Source organism: Trachypithecus francoisi, unplaced genomic scaffold (genome assembly GCF_009764315.1).
Source record: "Trachypithecus francoisi isolate TF-2019V2 unplaced genomic scaffold, Tfra_2.0 Lachesis_group5, whole genome shotgun sequence".
Taxonomy (NCBI): Eukaryota; Metazoa; Chordata; class Mammalia; order Primates; family Cercopithecidae; genus Trachypithecus; species Trachypithecus francoisi.
Window position 1 is genome coordinate 84,837,349 of NW_022681470.1, and position 15,189 is coordinate 84,852,537.

Consider the following 15,189-nt stretch of genomic DNA (forward strand, 5'->3'; position numbering starts at 1 on the left):
CTTCATTGATGATTTCTTCCCCTCTGTTCTATCAAAGTGCTCTTTTAGAATTCCTATCATTCATCAGATTATTATTCAGGCCTCCTAAATTGGTCCTCTAATTTTCTCCTCTATCTCCTCTTTTCTATCTCTCTGTGGCTTTTTGCTCCATTCTTCTACTTTCCAATCTTGTACTGAGGTTTTCATTTTAGCTATCATATTAATTTCAAAGAACTTTTTTCATTCTCTTTTGTTCCTTTTTATGGCATCCCGACTTCATGACTGCAGTATTTTCTCTCATCTCTAGAAAATACTGATAGTTTTATGTGATTTGGTTTTTTGGGGGGATTTCTTTTTTCGAAGTTATGCTTTCCCTGAACTGTACTTTTCCTTAGATGTCTGGCAATTCTCAGTTTTCCATTCATATTTAATTATGAGAACTAAAACATGATGTGAAACTCCAAACCCTTGGGTGAAACCCACTGATAACAAATCTCACTGTAGTGTGACTGTCTGAGCCCTTTACTGAGAAGCCCCTGATATCTGCATCTCTAAGTTCTTTCTTTTTTGGGGAGAGTCAGATTCTCCAGACAAGACTCTTCTAATCTTCTGTCTTTGTGATAAAGGCCTAGTTGCCAGCATTCTGGGCGCAGTAGAAGTGAATACAAATTTACTTAATCTCCTTATTTTCAATATGAAATGTCCACCATAAACTACGCCTATGTTGCCCAATCCAGAAAACCTCTGTTGTACTAAGAATATCCAACATTTGTTTGAGGAGAGGGACAAAGTAACCTAATGGCACTCAACAGGGGAATGGCTCTAGAGTTTCTACTGCATCTAAACCAGCCTCAATCAATCCTCTGTACTTTAGCCCTACCCATACCTCAACTTCCAGAGGTTCTTAAAGATATCAATTCTAAGACTTTTGAAGATTCTGCCAAGTAAACTGAACAAGTCCTCAATTTTCACCATTGCTAATTTGGAATTTGACTTTCTCAGATCTCCCAAGTCATTATCACTCATCTACCTGCTTTTCAGCTTCCAAAATTTCCTTTCTATAGTCTCTTCTACCACTCTTACCATCCTTAAAGGTTTATGACTCTTTAAAAAAATTACTTTATTATAGTGTTAGTGAATTGCAGAAGGAAATGAAGTTATATTTGTATGCTCAATCCATCATCACCAGACTCTAAAGTTTATGATGGACATTGTGCAAATAAAGTTAAATTCAGAGTTAATCCAAGAACCTTTATCTTGAAAAATTTGAGATTATCTGCATTTTACCTCATTCTTTTAAACAGCAGCACCCTCTTCTCCTTACCTCACCACCATGAAGTACTCGTTTACAAACTGCCAACTGCTAGGGGATAATAAACGACTACTCATATAAGAAATCACTTTTGACAGCATGTGGTGGCACCTGTAATCATGCCAGTAATCCCAGCACTTTGGGAAGCCGAAGTGGGCAGATCACTTGAGGCCAGGAGTTCTAGGCCAGCCTGGTCAACATGGCGATACCCCCTCTCTACAAAAAATACAAAAATTAGCCAGGCATAGTAGCACATGTCTGTAGTCCCAGCTACTCAGGAGGCTGAGGCAGAAGAATTGCTTAAACCCAGGAGATGGAAGTTGCAGTCAGCTAAGATCACACCACTGCACTCCAGTCTGGGCAACAAAGCAAGATTCTGTCTCAAAAAAAAAGAAAAAAAAAAAAAAAACAGAAAAATCACTTTTGAATTTTTATTATCACTATTTCTAATTATTAAATAATTTTAAAAAGGAAAGAAATTACTTTGAAATACAATAGGGTAAATCAAAGAAGAAACAAGTCCCTGGCATTAAAAATACGAGTTTCATACAATGTTTCAAGATTAGAGCTATTGCTTCTAGCCTTGCATATAACAAGTACAATGGTATAATTCATTCAACCTACATTACCAAATGTCTCCTATGGGTTGCAGTGAAAGAGGAGTTTCCAAACAATTTAACCAATACGTGAAAAGTCATGAATGATCAAAGTCATGGTTTAATGAGTAAAAGAGTCAAATTCATTTATAGCTGGAGTAAAAGATGAGTGTGGGACAAAAGAACAGCACAAGAGAATTTTAGGGATGATGGAACTGCTCTGTACCTTGACTATGGTAGTGGTCACATGACTTTACATTTGTTAAAACTCACAGGATGCATACCAAAATAAGTGAATTTTACTATAGGTAAATTTCTTAAAGAACTTTTAATAATTTTTAAGATGACAGTGGAAAATAAATATAAAATTGCACATACACACATACATACATAATAAGTAGTCATTCCCTTCTCCTGCCTGAACAATTCAGCCCTAAAGATTAGATGACAATATACATCAATGTTAATTTCTTCATTTTAATAGTTGTATTGTGGTTACGTAGAAGAATGCAGAAAATATTTGGGGATGACAGAGCATTAGGTAGGCTACTTACTCTCAAATGGTTTAAGAGGAAAAAAAATTGTACTATATTTGCAATGTTTCTATAAACTTGAGATTATTTCAAAATGTTTTAAAGTGAAGAAAAAGCCAGGCACGGTGGCTCACGTCTGTAATCCCAGCACTTTGGGAAGCTGAGGCAAACATTTTTTTTTTTTTTTTTTTGAGAAGGAGTCTCGCTCTGCCCCCAGGCTGGAGTGCAGTGGCGCGATCTCGGCTCACTGCAAGCTCCGCCTCCCGGGTTCACGCCATTCTCCAGCCTCAGCCTCCGGAGTAGCTGGGACTACAGGCGCCCGCTGCTACGCCCGGCTAATTTTTTTTGTATTTTTAGTACAGATGGGATTTCACTGTGTTAGCCAGGATGGTCTCGATCTCCTGACCTCGTGATCCGCCCACCTCGGCATCCCAAAGTGCTGGGATTACAGGCGTGAGCCACCGCGCCCGGCCAAGGCAAACATTTTTTAACCTTAAATCCATTACTCTTTATAGACTACTCTTTTAATCCCAAAATGGGTAGGATAAAAATAACTCACATTTGTGTAATGTCTTCATTGTGGTTTGCTGTCTCAAGAAACCTCCTTTTCATTTCTTGTTGTTTACTCTCTTATTTTTCTTGCTGTCAGAGAAGTCTCTTAAGGTTGGTCTTTCAAGGATTACTAGGTCCTCTCATACCTTTAGATGTTATTCTTATTAAGCTGACTTTATTCTATTTCAACAAAGTTCATATACTTTAAGGATTATGAAAATTATTTTCTTCATCACCATCATCAAATTTGACACCACTTTTTCGACATTAAAATATCATAGCATCTGCTGGGAGCGGTGACTCATGCCTGTAATCCCAGCACTTTGGGAGGCTGAGGCGGGTGGATCACCTGAGGTCAGGAGTTTGAGACCGGCCTGGCCAGCATAATGAAACCCCAACTCTACTAAAAATGCAAAAATTGGCCAGGCATGATGGTGAGTGCCTATAATCCCAGCTACTCGGTAGGCTGAGGTGGGAGAATTGCTTGAACCCAGGAGGCAGAGGTTGCAGTGAGCCAAGATCATGCCATTGCACTCCAGACTGGGTGACAGAGCGAGACTCCATCTCAAAAAACTAAATAAATAAATAAATAAAGTGAAGAAAAAGAGAAGTAAACAAGGATCATATTAAAAAGTCTGTATGCCATGCTAAAGAGGAGTTCAAATGTCATTATGAAAGCTTTCAGTAGTCACTGAAGTATATTAAGCAGGATGTTGACATGATCAAAGGATCATGTTATAAGTGGGTTTTTTTTTTTTAATTCCTTCTACAAAGGTCCTGGATGTGTAGAATTCACAATATTTTCAGGTTAGAGGCACATGTAATAAGGAAGTTGTTACTGCTTAACATTTAATGGAAAAACAAACATGATTAACAAGGTCAGTAAGATCCAGGAAGGTAATCCATTTGTACATGTTTCATACAGAGAAGTCAACTGAGCCAGATGCACACAGAGGCTGAATAAAACCAGAACTCATGAGCTACTACACTTAACTGGGATTACCAGAGGCACAGAGTCAGAAGAGACAAATATGATGATCACACTTAATCACAACTTCAAGCAACATAACACAGCAAAGGACTCCTAGAAGAAACTGTCAGCTTAGCATGCATTAGTCTGAAGTGAGTAACACATTACGAAGGCACGCAGCAAAAAGGCAGAAACAGAGTCTACACTAGACCTGAAAATATTATTGTAGTTTTAACCATAAACTCTAGGAGAATCTCTATAAGTAGAGGGTATGGAAAAGCTTTATGATATCATATGTCAGCTTCACCACATACCTGAACTTAGTCTGTTATTGAATGTTTCTTAGTTATGATTTTAGCTCAGGGCAAGATCATGTAGCTAGCAACACAATCTGAAAAAGGGGTTTTAGTCACTTTTCATAGTGGGGGCTTTTCCTAATCTTTTCAAACAAGTATTTTTTAAATCCCAGGGCATACCACTTCTAAGTAGATGCTTGAGTGCTTTTAATAGTATCTGAGTCAACTTGGGGCATTGCATTAGCCACTCCAAGTAAATGACGATACTTAAGAATGGGATTCTTGCTGTAGCAAGACAACTATACTGCTTTTACAAGACTTCCATAAAATCTTAATTAGCACTGTTCTATTTCACAGCCATGACAATATTGATCCCAAATTGTGTACCAATGGTTAGAGAGGTAACTGGATTAGAACATAATAAAGCTTTACTGGAAAAAAAAGAAAATCACTAGGTTAAAAGGCGCATCTTTGCAAACCAAGAATTGCACATATAAACTCCTCGAAGGCATGTATCAAGTCTCATTGTCCTCTGTTTGTAAAGATATATATACCCAATGCAAAACTCCACACCAACTTAATATTGCTTAGATGACATAAACAGATATGCTAAAATAAACATGGCAAGGATAAAGGCAAACCTTCAAACCTTTGCCTTTGTTTGGAAATTGATATAAATTGTGACAATTTGTGTGGTAGAAGAATTTATTAACCACTTTCTGTCACACAACCAATTTAAAGGCTCTCACACTACCTCTGGTTAACTATATATCAGCAGTTCCCAAACTCTGTCAGCTGTTCCTCATAAGGAGTTCCAATGTTAAATTACTCAGGCAAATTCTAGGTAAAACAAAGTTTAAATGGTTTCTACACTGAACTTTTTGAAACTTTTTCTATGATAATGTGCTTTGTAATATCCAAAGAGACATACAAAAAGCACTATTTTCCATTCTTACATATCCACTGAACTCTTAATTTTCAGAATATTCATTTACATCTCTTGAAATATAATCTAGGAAACACTAGTGTACATTAAGTTTCTACATACCACACCACACATTTGTGGTACTGTCAGGTCACAAATACATTCATGGGTGCTGCAAAATCTTTAATACACAAAAAGTCCTAAATGAACAACACATCAATAATTTTTCATGATGATTTTAACGTTCTGGGTTGAAGTCCAGAACTCTACCACTGATGCGCAGATTGCACATAAATATAAAAATAAAATGTTATTAGTCATCTCATATTCATTGCTGATGGTGGACGAATGAGCATTAACTTGATATTTACTGAAGAATATATAACAACAAAATGTTCCAATGCAAAAAGCTTATTCTATAAAATTTTTTTGCAAAGTCACACAGAGATATTGGCATCTTCAATCCCAATATAATAAAATACTATCAGTAAGATACGAATGTATGTTAATAGTAAAACAGTTATTTACATCCTTATATTAGTATAGTTATGCATTTCAGTTATTATTTACCAATAAATGTCATTTTAATTATTCCTTTATCATAAGGTTAGACAGAAATTCTAAAAAGCAGAATGGGAGGCCAGGCACGGTGGCTCATGCCTAAAATCCCAGCACTTTGGGAGACCGAGCCTGGTGGACTGCCTGAATTCAGGAGTTCAAGATCAGCCTGAGCAACATGGTGAAACTTTGTCTCTACTAAAATACAAAAAAAATTAGCCGGGCATGGCAGCATGCACCTGTAGTCCCAGCTACTTGGGAGGCTGAGGCAGGAGAACTGCTTGACCCTGGGAGGTAGAAGTTGCAGTGAGCTGAGATCACGCCACTGGACTCCAGCCTGGGCAAGAGAGTGAGACTCCATCTCTTAAAAACAAACAGCCAGACTCCGTCTCAAAAAAAAAAAAAAAAAACAAACAAACAAACAAAAAAAACCAGAATGGGAAACAAGCTGACAAAATACAACTATAAATCACCAGAAAAGGAAGAATCCTAAACCAACTTTTAACTTTTTAGAAAAGTAAACTATTAGTCTTACGTCCATTTTTCACAAAGAGACATAGAGAAGTTAAATAATTAAATCACCAAGCTAATAAACAAAGTAGTCAGTCTTAATCCAAAACCCCTTGCTCTTTTCCAGTATATTGGTTTAGAACAGAAACATTTCAGGTTAGGTGTTCTACTTGTGGATATTCACCATGGAAACTCTAAGGAAACTGGATTAAGCATTATCACTATGAATAGACCAAACTAAATAGAAGGTGTTTTTTTCATTGATTAAGCCTACAGTGATGTTTAAGCAATCTGAAATAAAACTGAAAGTTAACAAATGATTGCACATGACTGAAATAAACACAATCTTTTCAAAAGATTGTTTTCATCCATATAAATAGTACTTTCCAGTATAATTAGATCAGGGGTGGGAAGAATGGCACTGGTGAGGAACAGTTAAAGAGAAAAATACATCTAAATCAGAAAAAAGAAAAAAGGCCAGGTGTGGCTGCTCACATCTGTAATCCCAGCACTTTGGGTAGGCCAAGGTCAGAGAATTGCTTGAGGTTAGGAGTTCAAGACCAGCCTGGGCAACATAGTGAGACCTTATCTCTACCAAAAAAAAAAAGAAGAAGAAAAACTGATTTTATTCCCCTATATGCTGTTTGTCTTTAAACAATGAAATTAGATTGTCTACTATGATTATTACCTGGCCTCCCCAAAACCCAGAACAAAAATTAACAGTAACCACAGTTTTAATTGTTCACACAACGCCAAAATAGCACCAATTATATATGTTTTCTCCTTAATAAAAGTATATATTTTCTAGTTTCCTTAACAGTATATATAAATAGGTGCTGGCACTGGAAACACAGTGCCTCATGGATATAATAAATAGTAGTAAAGTTCCCACACTAGTCCAAAAGTCTGAAACCAATGGCCTAGCAAAAATGTGTTACACTGCAAAAAACAATACTTAGCACTGTAACAGGATTTTAAAACTATATGAGTCCATATTTTCCTCTTAAAAATCACAAAGTAATGAATGCAATCTTTTCAGATAGACAATAGTTTTGCAAAATCTATAGTAATGAAAGCTGTAAAAAATAAAAGAATTTCTATATTTAATATGAATGACTACACATAAAGAAAAGCAAGTTTAATTAGAGCAGGAAAACGTCATAATTAAGAGATCTCTCAGTAATTTCAAGGAGTTTAGGAGTTGACAGCACTGGTTCATTATGACGTCAAATTTCACTCTACTTTTTAGGGTGCTTTTCTTAGATGTAATTTTACCAACAGCATCACTCAGATTATTTCAACATGATTAAATTTATCTTTCAGTGCACACGACTTTCACACAGAAAATGAAGTTCACAGCCACTAAGTAAAATATAACTTATTCAGATTTGGATTCTCTCTCCAATCCACACAATAACCCAAACATCTCTCAATATTTCTTTCTAACCCTGCAACTCAGGAAGTTACAAGGAAAACCATGACCTTATACCGGAAGAACATTTCCCAAAGTGTATTCTATGAAATACTGGTTGCCAGCCATCCTCCAGACACTCTGAAAAAAAGCTTATTCCATAGTCAGATAAACTTCATAAATTCTAGGATAATCTGCCATATTTTTAACATTAAATGTTGTCTAAAATCGTTTCCCAAATTGATTTATTCATATAAACCTTTCCTCTTGCCCAAGCATCTATTAAATATCCCATGGATTTCCAGAATACACTTTGAAACTAGGGAGGGAGGTTAGAGTGAAGAGGCCCTAATCCCAAAAGAGAAGCACAGTTCCATGAGGAAGAATAAAGGCAAACAGTGGGATTGGAAAGGGGAAGCCAGGTCTTTGTGCCCCGTTAACGTGAAAACTAAAGTGCTGCTCTCATACCGTGACAGATAAAGAAACACTAGCCAATAGAAGGTTAGCCATTCCCCACCTACTGACTAGAAAAAGAGATGACAATCATAGGAAGGAAGTGTGTAGAAGCTAGATAGATAGAATAATCCTGGAGCTCTACTCACCATTAATGGGGAAGAAAAGGAAGTCCCCTAGATTTGGAAAGAAGTTTTTATATACAACAAAAAACTTGTGTCTGGGATGATCTATACTTACAGTGTGGGTAATTCAAAAACAAAAATCACACCAGGTGCAGAGGATCATACTTGCAATTCCAACACTTTGGAAGCCCAAGGCAGGTGGATCGCTTGAGGTCAGGAGTTTGAGACCAGCCAGGGCAACATAATGAGACCCCCATCTCCACACAAAAATTTTTTTTTAACTAACTGGGCATGGTGGCACTTGCCTGTAGCTCCAGCTACTTCAGAAGCTGAGACAGGAGGATCCCGTGAGCCCAGGAGGTTGAGGCTGTAGTGAGCCATGATGGTCTTTCATAATAATTACTATGATAAGACTTCTTGACCCATCAAGATAGGGCAAAAGGAGCTAAGCAATTCTTGGTCCTCGATACCTAAAACTTTAAGTCCTATCACTGGCAGTTTCCTGAGCAACAAGGGATGAGGAAAAAATCTGAAAGAACTAGCAAATCCTCACCTACATCTACCCTAGAGTTCGGCTGAAGTGATGGGAAGCTAAAACCAAGAAACTACTACCTTTGTTTATAGGTCATATGGTTATCACTCAAACTCAAAAACTTATATACCTCTGATAATCAATCAAAGTCAACGCCCATTAGCCCAAAGTCAGAAGAGGAAAATGACAAAGGAAGAGACAATAAACCATCGCAAGAAATACAAAAGAGTGAAATTAACTCCTCTGCCCATTAAGTTCTTTTAAATTAAAAATACTCAATCATTCAACAAGTCAGACTGAAGCAGCAACTCGGGAACACGGTCTTCATTCTCATTCTCTATCTCCCTCTCCCTACTCACTCTCATGTTCTCCGTACCCCATGTCTCCTCTTCCCATCTATTTCCAAGTCTACATCTTGTCCACACCTGCCCTCTTTCCCTTCACTAGGTGCTTGAATAAGTCCCTAATCTATTGTGTGCCCTTTTTGAAAAAATCAACTGTCTATAATATTTTCACTGTTTAACAGTCAACACAGTATAACCGCACCTACACTAAAGTATTTCAAACTCTTTTTATCTCAACCTATAGTAAGAAGTATGGGAATAAGAAATACAGAAAAACACAATGTTTTGCACAACAATACTTACTCCTTCTGCATTTGATGTACTTTATATTTTCTATTCTAGTCTTTAATTTTTTAAATGCTGGTTAGACTTAATAATTGATTTTAAAACCTATCACAACCAGCAGGAGAAAACAATGAGCTACATAGATAACATACTGTCAATAAATGTACCAAATGAGAAAAAGGTCAGGGAACAAATGACTGCCATGGAAGTGTGGTACAATAAAATATTTATTTGAGCTAAGTTATTTTATCCTAAAATAGCCTGAGCTTACTGTGTTATAGTATTCAAGTCCTAGGAATTACGGGACATTTCATAAAATTTCCAACATACTGCACTATTTGTTTTTATATACTGCTATACTAAGGTATGCCTTACATTCCCATATAAAATAAATGTATTTCTAATATTCCTAAAGTGTTAATCCTGACCTCCTGTTTTCACTCATAAAGCAATACATTCTTTCTTTTAAAAAGCTGGGTGTGGTGGTGCCTACCTGTAATCCCAGCTCCTTAGGAGGCTGGGGTGGGAGGATCTCTGAGCCCAGGAGTTCAAGACCAGCCTAGGCAACATACTAAGACCCTTGACATAGTTTGGATTTGTGCCCTCACCCAAATCTCATGTCAAACTGTAATCCCAGTGTTGGAGGAGGGACCTGGTGGGAGGTGACTGGATCATGGGGGCAGACTTCCCCTTTGTGTTCTTGTGATAGTGAGTGAGTTCTCACAAGATCTGGTTGTTTAAAAGCGTGTAGCATCTCCTCCTTCCCTCTCTTCCTCCCACTCCAGCCACGTAGGATGGGGTCTGCTTCCCCTTTGCCTTTTACCATGATTGCAAGTTTCTGGAGGCCTCCCATGGATGCCTCCTATAGCCTGCGGAACTGTGAGCCAATCAAACCTCTTTTCTCTATAAATTACTCAGTCTTAGGTAGTTCTTTATAGCAATGCGAGAATAGACTAATACAGCCCTGTCTCTAAAATAAATCAATACATAAAATAAAAAGGGTGATGCTCCTAAAAACAAAAAAATTATAATACAACTCTGTCTCTAAAATAAATCAATACATAAAATAAAAAGGGTGATGTTCCTAAAAACAAAAAAATTACTAATGAACATTAAGTATTTCAAAGACTTTAGCGGTTGACAGCACTAGTTCATTACATCTAAGTTCACTCTACTTTATAGGGAATTTTTCCTAGATGTAATTTTATCAACAGCATCACTCTTATGCTATTCCATCATGAATGCCCGTAACCAGTATCTTCTGGCAACTACCTCTAAGTGTAATTTCACTTAAAAAGAGAGAGACAAATAGAAATACTGTAATAATAGCCATTACACTTATTGAACACACTTCTACCATGTGCCAGCATTGTACTGGATAAAATCATTGCACTTACTCATTATCACTCCTAGAACAGAATATTAGGTGGCTAGTATAAAGGAAATAAGGACCCAACCAATATTGCTGATTATCCTAGTTGAGAACTTAAATAAAATAAATGTAATCATCTGTATCAAATGAACATTTTGATAATTCGAACTGATTAATAAATTCTACTCAGGAAAAGCTAACAATGAGGAACAGCAGATGTGAAGAACAAAAGTGTCCTAGAAAAGATACAGATCCATCAACACCTCACTTAATTAACCCTCCTGTAAAAAAAAAAAAAAAGTGAACAGCTTTATGACTATTCTAATAAAAAGAAAAGCTTAAAGCATAATACCTGCTGATATGTTCTAGGTACAAATTTATTAAACAGACTATTCTCTATGTATATATAAAATCTGAATAAGCTATAAAATTACTGTTATTTAGTGATAATTTCTATGTTACAAAGTCCAACATTCAAAAAGCATCAAAATACAGTTATCCACGTACAGACAGCCTTGTATATTTATTTTGTATTAAGTAATATTATCTTACATTTATTAAGTAAATCGGTAAATAATTCCCTAAAATTCCAATTTCCCATTTAAAAGTAGGGTGTGGCCAATTTAATAATGATATACTAATTCAGTCGTTACTAGCAAATTAGTTTACAATGTGGAAGTTATCTTCTACAACTCCACTGTAATTTATTCTAGAGTTATGCTGACATCCAGACTATTATTGTATACACATATATACATAATCATTTCAACAACTTAAAACTAAGCAGACAAAAAAGTCTTTCAAATATTATTTACTATAAATAAAAATAATACATCTTATTAAATTTAAATGTGATCTATAGTCTTAAGGCATTTTTATTCCCTTGCTCTAGTGCTCATTGGCTTAATCCTTTCTCTTTCCACTTATTTCCTCCCTCAAGCCATCAGCACCAAAAGCAAGAAATGTTGTCAAAGAAAAACAACGTATCTGACTTTGAATTGTCAGTTTTCTTATTGTCATGATGCTGCTATGAACAAAACATTAACTGTACCAATATAAAAATAAAATGGACTAAAACCAGGAATAAAATGAAATTGATAGAAATGAAGCTGAATACAGCCGGTAACAATCTTGGCTGACTCCATCATAACAGTAATCTATCATCAGCATAAAAATAAGTAGCATCTAGCTGACACTTTAATTAATATAAATAATGAACACAAATATGTAACAAATTGTATTATTTATACTGCGTTCCTGTTGCAAATAGTCTTTTAAATATTTAAATAAAAGACAATATTTTTTGAATTATTAAAAATCAAACTTAAAATTACACCATTTAAGGCAAATCTAAATTACCAAATTTAACCCCAACAACAATCTCTGTAAATTTCCACCAGAGTCCCAAAAAATAATGTTTAAAACATTTAACTGAGGTCAATTCACAATCTGGAAATACTTGTAGTCTTAACTGATTTTTACATATTGTTGGGTAATTAAAATAAAATAGGACATTTCCCCAAAATGTAGTAATCAATTCATATGAAGAACATATGATCTATTTCAATTCTTAAAGAGACTGGCATTCTTAACCTAAATTCTCAAATAACGTAAAGACATCAAATACTACTCACTACACAACTCCTGACAGCCTTTTCCATTCTTAACTTTCTTTTCTTGCTCCTTATCCAAACTTCTACACTAACAAAAATAAAATTCAGTCAAATACTTATTTGATATTTGGTTTATATGAAAATATACATAAACAAGATGTTTTTATAGATATATAATAAACATCCAAGAAAAACATATTTAATGGAAAATGCATATAAATTATTCTAACACAACAAAATATCTCATAGCATAAAACTACTTACCTAAACTCTAATAATCAGAAGGCAATGGAGGATACAGTTTTCTCTTTATCATAAATCATTTAAAATTATATTTACTACTGGTACATACAGTTCTCCCATAGCTTCACAGAGAGGAAAGAATTCACTAAATGACAAAAATCACAGACTCGAGTGTCACTAAGGAACCATAACTTAAGAACTCAAGTTCCAACTCTAAAAGTACCAAAACCCTTTAAGTCTCAAAAAAAAAAAAAATTAACACTACAGAATTTCTGAATTTGTGAGACATGGGATGTAAAACTACATAGGCTTTACAAAATATTTTATTCAACATATAAAAGACATATACTCACAAAACCAGTACCAAAGTCAAAATTGTCTCACTCTTAAGTGAGAAGTTACTTGAAAGATGGTTTAGATTGCTTACATTCCCAGGGTGAGTCTGGCAGTCTGTTTTGAAAAGTTATTCTACCCACATTTACATATTTTTTAAACCTTATGATATCACGTTGCTAGAAAACTTCTTATACTGGCACATGGAATAAAGTTATCACTTATAGGCATTCTTGCATCAGTGGTTTACCTGAGAAACTAACTTTGAATAAATTTCAAATCCAAAAAAAAAAGACACAATCAGCACTTGACTTTTACTTCAGGAAAATAAAGTTTTACTTGGGAACGAAGATATTTTAGCGTAAGAACTTAGCATAAGAACAAGCTAAAATGATTAGAATTCCAAAGGTACAAAATAATATTCGGCCAAAATCCTTCAAAAGCCAACGTACCACTACTATAGACAGATCTGGGTGACGATGCTTGCTTACTTCAACAGTGAACTTCTGGACGTTAGAGTGTGCCCTGTATATAACAGGAGACGCTGAAGAACTTGAGCCAAGCCCTCAAGCTTGAAGGTCATGGAGCGTTTGCTCACATCATTGATCTATTCCAATACAGTAGGTCTTCTAAATCACATCTCTATTTAGAAGAATGAAGCCAAAAATCTAACCAGTTTAGATTTAAATTAAATTTAGAGTAAAATCTCTCAAGTGGAAGCTGCCCCCAAACACTCTCCATCAACTACTATCACAAAATTTTTAAACTATTTATGTCATTTAATCTTACAAACATAATTTTTGGAAAAGTCCATGTTTAGCAGTTTCCTTTGCTTGTACTATGTAGAGATGAAATAAAACCCACTGATCACCACCTTCAGCTTCCTGTTGACCTAAGGTAAACACAGATATTATAATATCTCCTCCCATTTTGAGAATAATTTCCATAATCTGAATGTTTCCACCAATAAATGCCTTTCAAATGAAGGACTATTACACTGCCATGTATTAGGTAACTGTAACCAATAATCCACTTTTGCCCATCACAGAATTGATTTAAAATATCTTACTCTTGACCTAAAAACGTAAGTTCTTCATCGCCAAGTTCCACATTAGCTAGGCCTTAAAGCAAGGTAACAATTGAGCAGCACAGTTTTACTCCTGGGAAAATATTTACCAAAACTAGCAGAAAATCTTGAATAACTAGTGTCTATTTTTTTTATTGTATTTTTTCTTTCAACGGAGTTTACTCATGGTAACTCTCTATACCAATTAAATCATAATGACCAGCTAAAGATTAAGAGTTTATCTAAAAATTACAAACTTACCCCATTCTAGGTATTCGAGAATGTTCTTCTCTCTTCTCAATGGAGAATTATTGCATTCATCATAAAGACAGATAAGTATATCCAGTAATGTCTCCACACTGAAGCATTGCCCATTGGTCTGAGCGGGCCCGTCCAAAATAAACTGCTCCAACTGCCTCAAACGCACTTCTCCAGACATGTTTGCTTCGATTTCTGCTGGTTTTCCTTTAAATTATTATGATGACTTTTACTATTATCTGAACCTAAATTTTAAAAGGTATGATTTTAAAAATAAACCACTTGTTATTCAAACAACTGTCATGCAATGCTGGTGCTGAATTAAACATCCAACACACCAGTAACCTCACTTAACTGAAGCGTCTTCAATTTCACCCATATACATATATTTTGAGGGTAAATTACCATAAAATATATACTTCATGCATTTTTTAAAGAATAATACAATTAAGTCGTATATTTAAATAAAATAATTAAAAGTACAACGAACTAGAGAGTCAACACTTCTTTAAAATAAACAACTCTTCTCCTTCATTCAAAATTCAACTAGTGCAACGTAATCCTGAAACGAATCCGGTTGCATCACTAATGAATAAAGTCCGATTTGCATCAGCAATTCACTTCCCGGGAAGAAAAACAGAAAAGGGAGGAAAAAAACAGAATGCATAGAAGGGGGAGGGAAAACCAAATATGTTGCTGCAAATCCTCCCAACCACCACTTGGATAATGCATCAGCGGCAATTTCTCCAGCAGGAAAGGGAGGGGGCGAGGTCCCTGAAACAGCCCCTCGGCTCGGAGCACGCCAAGTCTTGCCCGGAGGAGGGTTTTCGTTTCTCCTCCCGAGGTCCTTCTTTTTTAAGGCTTTGCAGTCAGTCCTATTTTCAACGGATTCCGGTGAAAACTCCTCATTTTTCTCCCGGCTT

The 15,189-nt window shown here is 35.7% G+C and overlaps 1 protein-coding gene across 11 annotated transcripts in view; it reads right to left on the reverse strand.

Moving 5' to 3' along the window:
- CDC42BPA (CDC42 binding protein kinase alpha) overlaps positions 1-14,554 on the reverse strand; it is a 314,680-nt gene extending 300,126 nt beyond the window's left edge. For 8 of the 11 annotated variants that reach the window (XM_033195253.1, XM_033195258.1, XM_033195259.1 and 5 more), the window contains exon 1: positions 14,270-14,554. In XM_033195253.1, coding sequence (XP_033051144.1) covers positions 14,270-14,447 — 178 coding nt within the window. In that variant the 5' untranslated portion in view covers positions 14,448-14,554. The remainder of the gene's footprint in view (positions 1-14,269) is intronic. The other 3 variants (XM_033195263.1, XM_033195261.1, XM_033195260.1) reach the window with 1 other exon arrangement.
- Positions 14,555-15,189: the final 635 nt, after the last annotated feature.